The 16421-nt window shown below is 34.4% G+C and overlaps 4 protein-coding genes across 6 annotated transcripts; 1 reads left to right on the top strand and 3 right to left on the bottom strand.

The window, feature by feature from the left end:
• Nucleotides 1–171: 171 nt before the first annotated feature.
• Nucleotides 172–1743, top strand: LOC127254586 (GDSL esterase/lipase APG-like). Of its 2 annotated transcripts, none has more exons than XM_051279770.1 (5): nt 172–467; nt 550–680; nt 762–995; nt 1118–1391; nt 1455–1743. In XM_051279770.1, exons 1-5 carry the CDS (start codon nt 230–232, stop codon nt 1649–1651), a joined length of 1074 nt encoding a protein of 357 aa, XP_051135727.1. In that variant the 5' UTR covers nt 172–229; the 3' UTR covers nt 1652–1743. The 2 variants fall into 2 exon arrangements, with proteins under 2 accessions (XP_051135727.1, XP_051135728.1); XM_051279771.1 differs by having other exon boundaries at nt 174–467; nt 1118–1373.
• A 57-nt stretch (nt 1744–1800) lies between these two features.
• LOC127254585 (uncharacterized) lies at nt 1801–4588 on the bottom strand. Its single transcript, XM_051279768.1, has 7 exons — nt 4301–4588; nt 3882–4191; nt 3523–3779; nt 3134–3430; nt 2773–3053; nt 2376–2582; nt 1801–2280 (listed from the first exon to the last, which is right to left on the bottom strand). The coding sequence occupies exons 1-7, from the start codon at nt 4488–4490 to the stop codon at nt 2173–2175; spliced, it is 1650 nt and encodes a 549-aa protein (XP_051135725.1). The 5' UTR covers nt 4491–4588; the 3' UTR covers nt 1801–2172.
• A 29-nt stretch (nt 4589–4617) lies between these two features.
• Nucleotides 4618–13458, bottom strand: LOC127254584 (protein CHUP1, chloroplastic-like). Of its 2 annotated transcripts, none has more exons than XM_051279767.1 (5): nt 13443–13458; nt 6996–7235; nt 6863–6906; nt 5745–6437; nt 4618–5662 (listed from the first exon to the last, which is right to left on the bottom strand). In XM_051279767.1, exons 2-5 carry the CDS (start codon nt 7153–7155, stop codon nt 4865–4867), a joined length of 1695 nt encoding a protein of 564 aa, XP_051135724.1. In that variant the 5' UTR covers nt 7156–7235; nt 13443–13458; the 3' UTR covers nt 4618–4864. The 2 variants fall into 2 exon arrangements, with proteins under 2 accessions (XP_051135724.1, XP_051135723.1); XM_051279766.1 differs by lacking the exon at nt 13443–13458 and adding an exon at nt 7330–7579.
• LOC127254587 (protein CHUP1, chloroplastic-like) lies at nt 11773–13435 on the bottom strand. Its single transcript, XM_051279772.1, has 3 exons — nt 13122–13435; nt 12989–13032; nt 11773–12520 (listed from the first exon to the last, which is right to left on the bottom strand). Exons 1-3 carry the CDS (start codon nt 13276–13278, stop codon nt 11978–11980), a joined length of 744 nt encoding a protein of 247 aa, XP_051135729.1. The 5' UTR covers nt 13279–13435; the 3' UTR covers nt 11773–11977.
• Nucleotides 13459–16421: the final 2963 nt, after the last annotated feature.

The raw sequence follows: 16421 nt of genomic DNA, 5'->3' as shown, positions 1-16421 counted from the left end.
GTTCTGTGATGTGCAGTTTCCCCCCAACTACCTATGGCCGTTGCTCCTCTATTTCTGGTGTTATCATAAATGATGATGTCCCCAAATCAACCCATTAATGGCAATCCCAACGCTCAGCTGCCCTAATTCATCATAGGGTTGAACTTAAAAACACACGCGCGCGCGCACACACATATATATAACCAAATATTGTGCTGAGGGGTCACACTAGGGGTAAAAGGAGAAAACAATGGGAGAAGTTCTAATATACACATTGGCAATGGCCATTTTGTGCTGGAGTGTTAATTCTCAGGGGATTACACTAGTCCCGGCCATCATGACATTCGGGGATTCAGTCGTGGACGTAGGCAACAATGACTACGTACACACTGTGTTCAAGGCAAACTACCCACCTTATGGGAGGGACTTCAAGAACCATGAAGCCACCGGGAGGTTCTGCAATGGAAAACTAGCAACTGACATTACGGGTACTTATGCTAAAGGCATACCAGCTTTGTTTATATATCTAATGCATTTACATTACCTAAAGGCTTCTCATGAATTCTCCAGCCGAGACATTAGGATTCAAGACTTACGCACCAGCCTATTTAAGCCCACAAGCATCCAGGAAGAACCTTCTTCAAGGGGCTAATTTTGCCTCTGCCGGGGCCGGATATGATGACCACACGTCCCTTCTAACTGTAAGATCCAACATCCAAAACACAAAATAGTCCTTATGTAATATTAGAAAGTAGTTTCTAAATCTTTTAAAATTTTTGCAGCATGTAATTTCTATGTCACAGCAGTTAGTGCATTACAAGGAGTATCAAGGGAAGCTAGCAAAAGCTGCTGGAAGTGTGGGGGCAGCAACAATTATAAAGGATGCGCTGTACCTAGTTTCTGCAGGCAGCAGTGACTTCATCCAAAATTACTATGTCAATCCTTTGCTCAACAAAGCCTACAGCCCCAACCAGTATTCATCCTACCTTGTTGGCATTTTTACTAGTTTTGTCAAGGTACATGTGCGTCTTTCACAATAATATTCGGAGTTTTTGCATACTAACTATATGCACAATTCTGCATATCAAGATTAATAAGGGCAGGAAAAAGTTTTCCTAATAATGATGATTTTGGACAGAACTTACACAGCATGGGTGCACGGCGAATTGGGGTGACGTCACTTCCACCATTGGGATGCCTTCCTGCAGCCAGAACAATATTCAGCTTCCATGAAAGTGGCTGTGTTTCCAGGATCAATGCAGATGCTCAACAGTTCAACAAGAAGATCAACTCAGCTGCTGCAAAGCTGCAGAAGCAGCTTCCAGGCCTCAAGATTGTTGTCTTTGATGTCTTCAAACCTCTCTACGACATCATTGCAGATCCTAAGAAAAACGGTAACATTCAAAACCAAGGTCTGAGCCTAATAAAAAACATTTACCAACAATTATTATTTACCCTTTTTTTTATATATGTAGGTTTTACAGAAGCATCTACAGGTTGCTGTGGCACAGGAACAGTGGAGACGACATCAATCCTGTGCAATCCCAAGTCAATAGGCACCTGCAAAAATGCATCAGAGTATGTCTTTTGGGACAGTGTGCATCCATCCCAAGCTGCTAACCAGATACTTGCAGACAGCATAATCATCCAAGGGATTTCCCTTATTTCATGATCACAATATAGATTTGCTAAATAAAAGAAACTACGGTCTGAAATATTTAAAAAACTTACAGAAAGTTCGATCAAAAAAAAAAAAAAAAAGAATTACAGAAAGCAGCTGCAGATCTGTAATTCAAGTCATCTTTAAGAATTCAGTGACTAGAGAAGCATAGTTTAGAAACATACTCCACAGTATATATCTGAATCAAACAACCTAATGTAGAGAATGGCAAGAGCTAGACAGCGCAAGAAGCAAACATATTGGCATCAAATCCCCCATTTCTTTTACCATTTATCAATTATTTTTGGTTCACAAAGACAAGAAAAATGGCACAATCATTGTGCCTTTTTCATTCGTTGTGATTCTAGTATGAACTATACATCAAAAGCACAACAGGTACAGAGCACTTGTAAGAATTTGCTGCAGGTCATTCACAATGACGAGTTATTATGAGTTATAGAGAGCACAAAAATGTGTTTTAAGAGATAAGAAGTGAAGATAGCAGGAACATATCCTATTTTTCCCCTCTGCTTTCAGTTTGCATTCACCGAGGACCTTGATGGATTCATTATCCTCCAGGCTTCACACTTTGCCTTCTCCATTTCCAACTGCAATTCATGCCCACTCGCTGCAAGTCCCGGCTACATATAGAAGCAACAGAAGGCAGTTTGCTGATTGATGAAAGCAGTGGAAATGTGAGCAAGGAATATTCCCTTCAAACTTAGGAATCACAGACCTGAAGATTCTGAACAAGTGGGTGCCACTTATTACTGGACTGCCCTGTTTTGCAAACCTTAGGAGATGGGATCGTGAGAGAAGCTCTCATAGCGCCATACCCTTTACAGTATTCCTTCACATCACCTGTATACTTGTTTAGTGATCGGTCGCTGGAGGGCTTTATATGATATTGTCTGCACTGATCCAAAGCAGCATTGCAGAAAGGCTACACAATATAAGAGGTTATCAATGAAAAAGTGGCCATTCTCACCAAACCAGTATTAACTCCTGCTTCAAACAATTCTTAATTCTTTCTATACAATATTTCATAAAGAACTAGTCAGATCTCAAACATGCAAGGAAATGAATATAGCTGCATTATCAGAAGTAAACTTATGACAGTATAGTTTTCTTACAAATGTGTTGAAGATTCTTGGGAAGTCTTGACCTTGAAACGAATTACATGAACTGAGATGTCCAGCGAAATTCTGATAGAACATCGGATTCATTTGATTGAGTTGTATAAATGGCGTTAGAGGACTACAAAAAGGCAACTGACAACAATCCAGTGGCTGGCAAGTAGAGATACAATGCGGCTGCACTGGGAGCTTTGAGCATAATTTCAGCATTTCGCCAGTTTGTCGCTCCTGGCGATGAGCAAACGTCAAATGAATAGTCCTTCCCTCAAAATCAGTTCCTATTTCAAAGAAAAGAGAGAAAACAAAACTCAACCGGTTTCATAAACAGAGAAGAACATTAGAGAGGAGAATGTCATACCAGTTAATGAAGTCAAAGCTTGTTTTGCCTCTTCAGGGCATGAAAATCGTACAAAACCAAAATTTTTGCTTACTCCATCTACATTCCGAATTACTTTAGCAGAAACAATTTTACCAAAACAGCTAAAGTGTTCTTCCAGTTTTCTCTCATCAACATATGGACTAAGATTCTTTACATGCAGATTTGAAGCCTTTAGCTGCTTGCTCTGATCATCACACTTGTATCCATGTAGTTGCCTGAGATTTTGCATCCTTTCACCTCTTTTATGAGCCCATGCCACTGATAGAGTTTTCGATCCTATATCGACACAAAATCATGCATTAAGAAATCAATCTTGAACAAGAATCCATATTTGTAATCAAAATAAGCTGAGGAAACAGAATATTGACCAAGCAATCCTCCATTCAGAACCTCCATTGCCTTCTTAGCCCCTTCATGTGATTCGAAGTTAACAAACCCGTACCCTCTCGATTTCCCATTCTCATCCTTTATTATGACAGCGCTAAGTATCTTCCCATGTTCCGAAAATTTTTCTTTGAGGTTTTCCTCTGCTATATCCTCGTCTAGATTTTTCACATACAGGTTTTTGAAAATGTGTTCCAAATCCTTCTTCCTCTCAGTTCTTGTGAGAAACTTGGATACGTATCTGATATGCAGAAACAGTAGGTTTTTATAAGAGGAACACGATACAGTAGCGACTAGCCAGAACCGACGAACAAGAAAATTTGGACAAGAGCAGCTGACTTACAATTTCTTGCCTTCGAGCACCGAATCGTGAAGGGCATGGAGAGCTGCAATGGCTGAATCTTCAGAATCAAATTGAACGAACCCAAAGCCTTTGCTGATTCCCCGTTCTTCAGCTACTTTGCAAGAAAGTATGGTTCCGTATTTTGAGAATATCTCCTGCAATCGAGCACCGGTAATCGACAGGTCGAGATTTTTCACGAAGAGATTTGCGTTGTTGTTCTTCCTGGCCATTGGATTCCTCTCGCACCACATAATCCTCATCGGTTTTCCCTTCAATCGGGTGTGGTTCAGACGTTGTAGAGCAGCAGAAGCTGAGATAATCCGAAAAATAATCATCACAGAGGCGACCAAAGTCCAGAAATCACAGTTCAGGAAGCCTACTTCTACAGAGCGAAACAAAACTAATGAGCAGAAATGTACCGTAGCAGGGAAGCCAGAAGTTGACGTAGCCATAGCAGAGGGACTTCCGGCTGATCTTGTCGCGGCAAATGCGAACGGACAGCAACGGACCGACGCGTTCGAATGCCTCGACCAGATCATTCTCCGTCACGTCTGCCCGCAGATCGCCGACGTAGAGCGAGGCCATTAGGTTAGGATCTTCTACCGCCATTTTTTAGAAATTCAAATTGAAATGTTTCTCAAAAGAAAGTTCAAATTATCAGAGACATATATGTTGTATCTATATATATATATATATATATATAACTATCTCCGAGTCAGTTATAACCGCCAATTTACGCTACACCATGACAACCACTCTCCTCATACCTCATTAATTTCTTCTTCATCGCGGTGGATGAATCATTATCAGAAGATTACAGAAATTCTGAAACACCAATTCCGGTAAATCTCCTTCCCTTTCGATTACAAAATCTGCATAACTTTTTTACATCTGTGTTTGTTTTTCTACAGTATCTACCTATAGCCAACACTAATGTACTAATTAGGTATCAAAGCCTGTAAAAACGATAAAAAAAGAATACATCAAATGCAGCTCAAAGAAGCCGATCTTCGATGCACAGATGACTTCACCTTCCCGCGCGAATTCTGCAGCGCCTCAGCATACTTCACCAGCTCCGTTTTCGCAGCATTTTCAGAACTATCATCATAATCAATTCTCCGGAAAATCCTTATCGAATCATCGTAGCTGATTCTTCTCGAGAAGCTACTACTTTCTCCAACAGCACCTTTACATCCTTGTGAGTGAGATCTCTGGAAATCAAAGGATCTTCTAGAAGCCTCCGAAGGAGTTCTCGTTGTCTTCACCAAACTGTCAGATCCCGTATAAGAATTGCTCCTGCTTACAGTATTGCTGCCAACATCCAACGGCGATGCCGGCGTCCGAACATCGTTGTCCTTTCCTTGAAGCAGCTTCATCAGCTTGGCAAAGACTCGCCTTTTTCCCGAATTGTTCGTCCGGTCAGCCGAGGGGAGGTCGTCGGAGTCCGTGAACTGAGAAGTGGACCACTGATCGCAGTCGAAATGGATCAAATTCATAAACTTATTGTCGCCAAAGCCCTCTCTGTTGGCGTACTCGAGTATGAGTTGTTTGGCTTTCTCCTCCGATTTGGGACTCAACGTTCTGCTAAGATCCCTAGCCACAGTCTCGCCCTGGCGCGGCTGATAATTCCGGAGCTCGTATCGCAAACAAGCGTTTATCCACCGGAGGTACACGAGCTCCTCAAGGTCCGCGTAACGATCTTCTCGCAGCTGCTCGATTTCCTTCCTTAAATCATCGTTCTCTTGTCCTAACCTCTGCCTTTCCTCTTTCATTGCTTCTACCTGATTAAGATGGGTCTCGTAAGATATAAAACGATCTCATGCATTCCGATGATTGTGAAATCATGAGCGAAGAATTACGTACCTCGCTGTCGTCTAAACCGGACGACATCGTAACAATTTGTAACGAATCCAATTTCTCGGCCAATTCGATATTCTCAAGCTTGAGACTGTGGTTCTGTTTCTTCAACTCTTCCAACTCCTCTTCGAGCTCCTTCCTTCTCTCCAGCTCCATTCGGGCATCTTGATCGGTCTTAGGATCATTCTTCTCGTCGCTCTGCAGCTTCATCACTCGTTCTTGAAGCTTTAAAATCTGCTCGCGATTCTCCTTGGCTTCGGAAGTCAGCTTCGTCCTCAAAAGATTGATCTTCTTCTTCGCAGCTTCCAGCTCAGCCACCACTTTTGCATAATCCGCAGCTTGGGATTCTAGCCGTCTCTTGTCCGACTGCAACGACTCGATCTTGACCCTATAAAGCTTCGTCTCCATGTTTTGTATTCTCAGACGGTTCTGCAGCTCTGCTACGGCGGTTTCCTGCTCCTTGAGACCGTAATATTCGAGCAGCTGAGTCTCGAGCACCCTCTCGCGTTCTTCTAGAAACTTCACTTTGCTACGTAGGGTCCTGATCTCTTTCTCGAATTCAGCATCCTCGTCGTATCCGTTGGATTGCCTGTTCTTACTCGGAGAAAGATCCGATGCATTGCATTCATTCAGGAAGTCATTAAATTCTTGTAAGATGGAACCGTCTCTGTCCTCGTCGCAACTGGCCGGTGTCATTGCCTACATCGTAATATTTAATGTGATGTTTTTTTAAAAAAAATTACTGTTGATAAATAGAGTCAAAAGTTTTAAATGTGTCTATGTATGATCCCACTTGGCTCATTCATTTGAACTCGAAAAAAAAAAAAGCTAATTTGAGAACTACACGAAACACAAATTTTAACTCGTTATGTTTTCGACGAACTAGCTCAAGCTTTGTTCATAAGCATTCCATAGTATTTTTTCTAAGAGAGTAAGAAGTGATTTCCTTTACTTTCTTGGGAGTTTATATTAATTCTAACTAATATTACTAAAATCCATTAGTCTTTTAAACTAAAGAATTATAAGCCATGATCATATAAAATCCAGTAGTCATATAAATTGATGATTCACAGATATGATCCAAACAAAGCAGAATTCAAAAGGGTTTAATCAGAAATTAATACCTCAAAGCCATGATCACGATCATCATCCCCATGCCTGCAATTTTCTGTCAATGAAACAATTAAGATCAAAATCAATCGGACATCCTCAAAATCTTGCAAAATTAAACCTAAACAAGACATTCAAAATTCAAACCTGGACAAGATTGGTGGGGGGTGGGTTTGGAGGGCCTCTTAATCCCCTGTTTGTATCGGAAAAAAGTGTAAACAAACCCGCTAATGGAAAACACCAAAGCAACCCCAATTTTGAAAATCACAGGGCTTATGGGATCCCCCCTTTTCTCCTTTCCCCCCATTTTCGAACAACAGAACCTCAGACACCAACCTTAAAATCCCCAAAAATAAAGGCATCGTCTCGATCATCGTGGCCCTCCATCTGAAATTAGAAGAGACCCGTTTGAGAAGAAAAAGAATAGATTTGTACAGTGATCTAAGGAAATCCCAGATGAAAATTAAGACAAGAAACTTGCGTAGAGGATTATCGAACTCGTGGGATTGACTTGAAGTTCCTGCGAATCTGAGAAGCTGTTTCGTGAAGATTTACGACTCCTTTGCCTGAAATTATTTTAGGCCTGAGAAAGTAGGAGACAGTTGCGTCGCAGCAACCTTAATTAATATATTCGGGCACAGGTGGGATTAACGTGGAACGGATTCCCCCTTGGAAAATATTTGAATGAAATGGCTGGGTTTGGTTGGTGAAGACAATCCAACGCTTGTCTTGTCTGAGATTGGAGGGTTTTGGGGCAATCGAAAATAGTTTAATATTAATAATGTGTGTGTTTTGTGCTTTTGACTGTAATAATTTTTTGGGGTTGAATTTTGATTGGAGGGAAGGCTTGAGAGTGGAAGAATATTAAAGGCAGTCAATTTCGAATTAGGAAAGTTATTTCAAGTTGTAATTAAATATTTTCACAATTAATTTGTTTCTGTTTAAAAAAATTTCCAACATTTTTTTTATTAAAAAAAATAACATAATATATATTTTTATTTTTATATTATCCACAAAAATTTTTATATTTCACTTCAACATTTCTTTTTTAACAAAAACACAACACAAACAAACAACGCAAGCCATATGAATCTCAAATTTATATATTTTCGTACTAGTATGCTTTTTATTGGATTGGGAAGTTTAATTTTTTTTAAAAAAAATAATATTTAATATAATATTTTATAAAAGATATATATAATTATTATTTTAAAAAAAAATGTAGAATTTATGTAATAATAAATTGAAAAAGAAATAATCAAATTAAACACAGAAATATACATTTCAATATATTCTATATATTTAAATATTATGTCAAATTTTGGATGTGTTCTTTTAACAAAAAATAAAAAATACACACTTCTTTTTCCTAAAAATATTAATATATCATACACATTCATTATTTTCATATTTTTTAGATAATTTATCATATATTACGTCACAAAATATTCATTTAAATTATCTTACAAAACAAACATATTTTATGTTTGAGTCTAGAAGAATATGTAGAAGTAGCATATAAGTTTATAATCCGTCTGTTTGATCCATAAGGTTAATTTAAATTGGGTTGCCATAACCATTTCCAACCTATTGTTATTTTAAATTTTAGGCTCCAAAGGTATTTATATTTTGAGGTTTTATAATATTTTAAAAATAGTAAAAAGTTTGATTATTATATATATGATTTTTATGATAGAAATAATATTTAATGCCATATTTTTTATAAACATTTTAATTTTTTTTTTAATTGTAAATTTTGATTTTGGATTTTTTTAATTGTATGCTTATTTTTGGTATAAACATTTTTTTATATATTTGCAGAACAAGAATATATGAAAATTATAATAATTAATAAAAAAAAAAATATTTTATAATCGTTGATTTCAAATTCTTTGATCCATTGGACACAAAATCAGTAAAATCAGATTTTCACCAAGATAAATTTATATAATTCATCTGTCGTTTACTATTATTTTTCACCGTAAAACTATTTTTATTTTTTTTTATTACACAACTGCCACTATTTTTTACACTAATATATTTATAAAGTAAAAAAAAAAAATTATCCATACATTTTACCAACTACAGATGAAGTATCTAACATTGAGTATGTACATAACAACTAGGGGTGCAATATGGATTGGCCTCTTTTCGTGCCGTGTCGGAATGATCCGATTTTAAATTGTGTTGGGCCAATACGGCCTGGTTTGCGATCGGGCCAGGAAAAGCCAGCCCGTCTATGATCCGGTTTGAAATTAGGTTGTGCCGTTCGGCCGTTTTTCTTTTTTTTTTTTTTTTTTTTTTTTAATTATTTTGTTTATTTTTTTAGTTTTCTTATTTCAAAAATTAATATTTATATATAAATTTATTTAATTTTAAAAACCATGTTGGGCCAAGCATAGTCCAACATTTTATGAACCCGGATACGGCCCGATTCATTAGCGTGTCGGGCTAAGCACGGTCCAAAAATTTTCAAACTTATTTTTTTTGCCCAAATATGATGATTTTTATGTGTGGACCGAACTTTGAACCGTACTTATTTTTGTCACTCCTAATAACACCACATGCACAATAGTAACCAATAAACAAAATATGCAAAAATTGTTAATCCAATTCGATCTTTAACTTGATCTTCGTTTGGCTTGCAATCCAAGTTTGATTACTATAATTTAGTCAATAATTGCACCAAAATATATCTCAAATCAAATTTTTACAATGACTAACTTTGCAATAAATACATAAGTAAATTCATGCACAGCATTGTAAACTCTGTCTTAGTATTTCTCTAAGTCGTCATCTCTGCATATTGAATATGGTGAATTTTGACTCCACTTTCAAACATCAAACCGATTTTTTCAATAAATATTGTATACTATCCAATAATCTGATTTACATTCAACCAACACGTCCCCTCACGGACAAGGGGATAAACGTCACCAAATAAACATAAATTAATAAATAATTCAATTAAATTTATAACAAATGATGCAAATTAATAAATAAATAAATAAAAAAAAAATCAATCAAATTATGTATACATTCTATAAATTTTTTAAATCTACATAAATTCACAATTTTTTTGAAGCAAAAAAAAGAAAAAAAAAACTCTAATTTAATACACCTTAATTTAAAAAGAAAAAAAAGAAAAAAAAAAGTAATTAACAAATGGAATTAATTTTGAATTTCAGTTCTAATTATGTCACTTACCTAGCTAAGCCAAACAATTACAAATAAATACTTTAATAAGTAAAGTTCAAATAATATTTTGAATTAATTTATGGTAAGAAAGAAATATAAATCGAACTTAACCTTATTTTTTTCTAATTTTGCCAGTCTTATCTATTTTCTAATTTAATAATCATACTTATATTTTTAATACTCCTTCCGTCTCAAAATATTTGTCTTGTTTTTTAATTTTCGTCCGTTTCAAAACAATTGTCTTGTTTCCTTATTTAGTAGCCGTAGTTCCCACTTTATAACAAAATTATTTCTACTTTTCCATACTACCCATAATTATTACTCTAACATACTCTTTAAAATTCTTAAAAATGTCAGGGCATTTTAGTCATTACATTCTACTTTATACCAGCTTTCAATTAAATACTATTATTCTTTAATTCTCTTGTCAACTTTCAATAAGACACTTTTGGAACGGAGGGAGTATAATAAATATATTACAATATATAATATATTAGATAAATATTATTACTTTTATATTACACAATATTAATAAAAATATTTTTATTTATCTTGCTACAAATTAGTTATTAATATTAAATAAATAAATAGTAAAAATTAAATATTTAAAATTTTCTCTTTGTTTCAATATAGTTAACGTTTTTCATTAGGATTGGTAATAGTGAATTACCATAGTATTATTTTATTATTTTTATGTAATCAATAATATTGATAAATTAAAATAAATTTAATATATATAATTAAAAAATTAATATATATATTTAAATATTATAAACAGTATATTATATCGCAATAAAAAAATATATGTAATATAAAAATTATTTTAAAGAGAATAAATTTTTTTATAATACAAGTAAATAAAAAATAATTTTATTTATTTATATTTAATATAAATTATGTAAAATTTTAAATAAAAAGATTTTGAATAGTCTATACTCTATGTGGTTATATTTGTTATATATCTATCAATTTAATAAATTTTACCAAAAATAAAAATTTGTCCAGTGGATTAATATTTAGACAATAATTTATTTCATATAATAGTATTTATACATATAAAAAAAGAAGTAAAATTAAAATTAAAATTACAATTAAATTAATTAAGTAAAAACAAAATAAAAAAATTTCAAATTGACTGATCAACAACCATAGACACAGACAGGTTGTGTGGCCCATGTGGTTTTATTTTGATTCGACAGTTTCCAGCTGTCAGATTCGCGGCCGTGGTGAATCTGTACAACGACGTCATCGAAAAGGCTTACAAAGTCATGACCATCCCAGGGACGCCGGAGAAGTTCAGATCCGAACAACGCCGGAATCTTCGGATTTCCCAATTCGAACAATTAGGGTTAGAAAAATCCCCAATTCGTAAAATTAGGGTTTGGGAATTTCAATCAATCAACGGCGGCAGTACATGCATGAAGGAGTCCGGGAGCGGAATTCCGGCGATGGATGACACACAAATCGGAGAAGAGGACAGAGCTGGTGAAGAAAGAAACTTCAAGGTCCCGGATCCGATGTATATCATTACTGATCAGAGCTGTCTTAATTAATCAAATCAGGTGTAATTGCATTCACCGGACGGAACAATACCGGAGAGGATGATCTGCATTTTTAGCACTTAACTACGAGGGCCGTCCTGACTTTCGAAGACGGGGCGAAGAAAAAAAAAAAAAAAAAAAAAAAATTTTGATGAAAAATAATACTTACAAATGTTCGAGACATATGACATTTGAACTTAAATTTTAATATTAAAAATTAATCTCTATACTACTTAATTGCAGCTTTTTCTATTCATATATATCAAATAAATTGTATATATATAAATTATACATATATAATATAAATATATAATGAATTCCTATTTACCATGAGCCTTGGGCGGTCCTCCTACTACTCGGCCCAGGGCCGGTCCTGTTAACTACGTAGTACTAATTTGCATGTGGCCTTGTTCCAATGTTGTATACGTATTTATTCGTAGATGTATTATGCACCATTTGAAGCTTCATAATCTGCTCGCGATTCTCCTTAGCTTCGTTCATCCTTAAAAGATCGATCTTTGCCTTAGCAGCTTCCAGTTCAGTCGCCACGTCAGCATAATCCGAAACTTGCAATTCTAACCGTCTCTTGTCCGATTGCAACGATTCGATCTTGACCCGATAAAGCTTTGTCTCCATGTTTTTTAATCTCAGACGCTTCTGCAGTTCTGATAGGATGGTTTCCTGTTCTTTGAGATTGTAGTAGTATTCGAGCAGCTGAGTCTCGAGCACCCTCTCGCGTTCTTCTAGAAACTTCACCTTGCTACGTAGTGTCCTGATCTCTCTCTCGAATTCGGCATTTTCATCGCATCCGTTGGATTGCCCGTCTTTAGAAAGATCCGATGCATTGCATTCATTCAGGTCGAGGTCGATGTGGTTAGGTTCTTGCAAGAAGGAACTGTCTCTGTAGTCGACCCAATTGGAACGTCTTATTGCCTAAATTGTAGTCAAATATATCAAAAAAAATAAGGTATAATATTTTGTAAAAAAAAAAATAATAATAAAAATTTAAAAGTATCAATGTAAACAGAGATTTAGTTACTATGTTTTTAACTAACTAGCTACTTAGGCTTTGTTCATAAGCATTCCATAGTATATTTACTATGAGGTTAACTTAAAAGTGATTTCCTCACTCTTTTTTGGAGTCTATTGGTGCGTTCTTTCAATAAAAGAAATATTTTAAAAAAAATATTAATATTTTATATATATATTTATTATTTTTATATTCTTACGGAAAAAATTTCACTTAATTCACACGATTAATGACACCCTATATTTATTCTAACTAATATTACTAAAATCCATTAGTCTTTTAAACTAAAGAATCTAAATTGATGATTCACAGATTACAGATATGATGCAAACATAGCAGAATTGAAAAGGGTTTTAGTCAGAAATTAATACCTCAAAGCCATGATCGCGATCATCATCTCCATGGCTGGAATTTTCTGTCAATGAAACAACAAAGATCAAAATCAATCCGACATCCTCAAAATCTTGCAAAATTAAACCCAAACAAGACATTCATAATTCGGACCTGGACAAGACTGGTGGTCGTGGGGGGTGGGTTTGGGGGGCCTCTTAATCCCCTGTTTGTTTCTGAAAAAAGTGTAAACAATCCCACTAATGGAAAACACCAAAGCAGCCCCAATTTTGAAAACCACAGGATCCCCCCTTTTCTCCTTTTCCTTCATTTTCGAACAACAGAACCTCAGACACCAATCTTAAAATCCACAAAAATAAATGCATCGTTGCCCACCATCTGAAATCGGAAGAGACCTGTTTGAGAAGACGATAAAGGGATTTTTTTTACAGTGATCTAAGAAAGCCCAGATGAAAATTAGGACAAGAAACTTGCGTAGAGGATTATCGAATTCGTGGGATTGAGTTGAAGTTCCTGTGAATCTGCGAAGCTGTTTCGCGAAGATTGACGACTCCTTTGGCTGTGAATTATTTAGCAGCTAGCTTTAATTAATTTATTCGGGAAGGAACAGGCGGGATTAACGTGGGATGGATTCCCCACTGGAAATTTTTATTCAAAGAAATGGCTGTCTGGGATTAAATGGCTGTCTTTGTCTTTGTATGTTGCTAATTTGATCAAATTAATATAATATCAACCGTAAGAACATATTTATATATATAAAAAAAATAACAATAATAAAAAGATATGACAAATATTTGATAACATATGTTAATATAATATATAATATTTTTATTGTTTTTTAAAATAAGTATTTAGTTGCTTTTTGTTGGCTGTTAATTCAAGCTTTGGCTTTGCATTAATCTTGTGAGTTAATATGCGGCTGCAAAATTTTGCAGCGTGTTTTGACAGGCATTTGTCTGCAAAATTTAAATAAAATAAATTTATTTTTGCTATAAAAATAATTAGTATAGATGAAATATGGTCTTCTTTTAAGAAAATTAAAAAAAATTTATTTTTAATTATTTGATTTATAAATATAATAAATGAGGATTTTAAAAGTAGAAAATAAAAATAAAATAACAAACTAAAAACTCTACCACTAAAAGATAAATTCAATAAAAATAAGTTTTCAGTCTAGGAATGAAATTGACTACTTCGGCAGTGAATTTGATCATCGATAAATATTTAATTATATTGGTTTTTAAATAAATTAGTTATATTTACCGACACGCGCCTAATAACCAACCCTTTCTTAATTTTTTGACAATCTAGGTACGTCCGTCAACTGCTTCCCTAGTTAGACTAGAACCCTAGTGACGTCATAAAGAATTTACTAGTCTAACCACCTTGCGAACTAGAAGAGCTTAATTCAATTTAACAGAGAAGTTATTCCTCCGGGAACAAAAGGATCAAAACCTTCCACGCCCTCTGAGTGCTCCGGTATCCAATCAATATTTACTGCAAACATGTAGCCAGATTTGGAGAATCATTAGATCCCCTGAGTAGCAGGAACAACTTTTAATTTATTATGAGCCCAAACGATGGATTCAATAAGTTCTTGCCAATAACCACGTCCATTGAATATAAACATTAAACTAAAAGCCCGTACAAAATGAGCACCCAAGAAAAAAAGCCCATATGCAGATAATGAAGAACATAAGACTGAATTACATGGGATTCCGAGGACCTTTAGTACTGTACTCTACCCCCGAACCAACAACCTTCCAACGGCGAAAGCACTCTGCTGGGCCGACACTGACACTGAAAGACAAAAGCTAGAGGAGCGAATGGCTCAAGGAGCCTATTCTTTGAAAGCTTTGAAAGCTCAGTCAAGATTCGGAATTTGAGACTTTCTACACCAAAAATGTTTCAGAATACGGTTAACCAACATGTTAACTAATCGATTACGATAAATTGGATCGGATTTTGCTGTTTTTTCTTCTGCAGTACCTCGACGTGACGAAGTATTCTAAGAGATGGATCGGATGGTAGAAGGATGTCAGTGTCGGCCCAGCAGAGTGCTTTCGCTACTTGTCGCTTAGGACAAAAGTGGTGACAGATTACCAGGACTATCTCATCGTATCCCATTCTGTTCTGCCATATTTGCAAATGACTGTCAATACCTTAAATATGCGAAATTGTTTAAATTTGATTCTGTGATTTCCTAATGGTGTCTGTCACTAGTTGCTACTTGAACCAAATTAAAACGCAATTATGGACGTTTAATTTAGTTTAGTAATTAATCATTAATCCAATTGAAATGTCTAGCCACAATACCCAACCAAATAAAAGATTATAAATCAAATAAATCAGAAATCACAGAAATACTTAGCTAACTAAATAAATTTCATAAATCAAAACAAATCTAATTATAAAGAAAAATGGTAGGGGTAGAATTCGAAATCTTCTTGGAAGAATTTTTCTCCTTCTTGCCCGCAATTGGCCTTTGGACTTTTTGTTATCTTTTCCCACTAATTATATCAATTTTATTATTTTTCTCCTGCAAATTATAAATAAATAAAAAATACAAAAATTAGATAGAATCTAATCAAAATCAACAAAATATCGCAAATAATATAAATATTTAACGCATGCGATTTATGACTATAATTTATTTAGGTGTGTTTTTATTTAAATTGAAGATAATAAATTAGATTGGTGTGTAGCTTAGAGCCGACAAAAATAGTTACGGCCAAAAATTCGATCCGAGTCCAATATAAAATTTTTTGTTTGGTCATAGAAAAACAGGCTCTAAAGAATTCGAGTGGCCCAGTATAAGTATGAATTGGGCTGTGTTTGAGCCTATCAAATTTGGGCCACATCTGACTCGATCCTATCCCTACATTAAATATAATTTTAAAAAAATTTAATAAATATATTAACAAATGAATTTATTGTTAAAAATAAATATATAATTCAATGATTTGATTCTTGTTTGCCAAATAGCAGATCATGTCACAATATATATATATATATAATTCAAACAACATATATTTGTATATAGTTAGTATGTTAACTTGATCAAACTTTCAGCATTTAAATATTAAGAATGTAAGTGTGTTATGCATTTGTTAATTTCGAATTAGAAGAGTGGTTTGAAGTTATAATTATTAAATAAAAAATAAAATTTTATTTTCTTCGTCCGACTCCAAGGGTCTCATTTACTTTTTGCATCATTATACTTAACATTAAAATATTTTTATATTTGTATAATTTTTTGCACAAATATCATTATAATAGTATTATAAGGCACTAATATAAGTATTTTTGTCATTTTACTTTAATTTATACTATATTTTCATATAATAATTAATATTCAAAGATCAACATACAAATAATAAATGAGACCTTTAGAGCGGAACTTTATTTGATTGTGTAAAATGTTGAAATTATGAAATGATGTTTTCATATATT

This window comes from Andrographis paniculata, unplaced genomic scaffold (genome assembly GCF_009805555.1).
Source record: "Andrographis paniculata isolate CXL003 unplaced genomic scaffold, ASM980555v1 Contig52END, whole genome shotgun sequence".
Classification (NCBI taxonomy): Eukaryota; Viridiplantae; Streptophyta; class Magnoliopsida; order Lamiales; family Acanthaceae; genus Andrographis; species Andrographis paniculata.
Note: the sequence above shows the minus strand (reverse complement) of the source record. Positions and strands in the feature narration are given on the sequence as shown.

What these genes read in the sequence shown, in the direction of transcription:
- LOC127254587 (XM_051279772.1), bottom strand. Translation starts at nt 13,278, where the DNA reads ATGAAGGAAAAGGAGAAAAGGGGGGATCCTGTGGTTTTCAAAATTGGG. An exon ending in CGACCACCAGTCTTGTCCAG is followed by an intron (nt 13,033 to 13,121) that starts GTCCGAATTATG and finishes TTTCATTGACAG; the next exon opens with AAAATTCCAGCCATGGAGAT. An exon ending in ATCGCGATCATGGCTTTGAG is followed by an intron (nt 12,521 to 12,988) that starts GTATTAATTTCT and finishes ACTACAATTTAG; the next exon opens with GCAATAAGACGTTCCAATTG.
- LOC127254586 (XM_051279770.1), top strand. Translation starts at nt 230, where the DNA reads ATGGGAGAAGTTCTAATATACACATTGGCAATGGCCATTTTGTGCTGG. An exon ending in ACCACACGTCCCTTCTAACT is followed by an intron (nt 681 to 761) that starts GTAAGATCCAAC and finishes AAATTTTTGCAG; the next exon opens with CATGTAATTTCTATGTCACA. An exon ending in TTTTTACTAGTTTTGTCAAG is followed by an intron (nt 996 to 1,117) that starts GTACATGTGCGT and finishes GATTTTGGACAG; the next exon opens with AACTTACACAGCATGGGTGC.
- LOC127254585 (XM_051279768.1), bottom strand. Translation starts at nt 4,490, where the DNA reads ATGGCGGTAGAAGATCCTAACCTAATGGCCTCGCTCTACGTCGGCGAT. An exon ending in CTTCTGGCTTCCCTGCTACG is followed by an intron (nt 4,192 to 4,300) that starts GTACATTTCTGC and finishes GGATTATCTCAG; the next exon opens with CTTCTGCTGCTCTACAACGT. An exon ending in AGCTTTGACTTCATTAACTG is followed by an intron (nt 3,054 to 3,133) that starts GTATGACATTCT and finishes TCTTTGAAATAG; the next exon opens with GAACTGATTTTGAGGGAAGG.
- LOC127254584 (XM_051279767.1), bottom strand. Translation starts at nt 7,155, where the DNA reads ATGGGGGGAAAGGAGAAAAGGGGGGATCCCATAAGCCCTGTGATTTTC. An exon ending in CCCCCACCAATCTTGTCCAG is followed by an intron (nt 6,907 to 6,995) that starts GTTTGAATTTTG and finishes TTTCATTGACAG; the next exon opens with AAAATTGCAGGCATGGGGAT. An exon ending in CCGGTTTAGACGACAGCGAG is followed by an intron (nt 5,663 to 5,744) that starts GTACGTAATTCT and finishes CATCTTAATCAG; the next exon opens with GTAGAAGCAATGAAAGAGGA.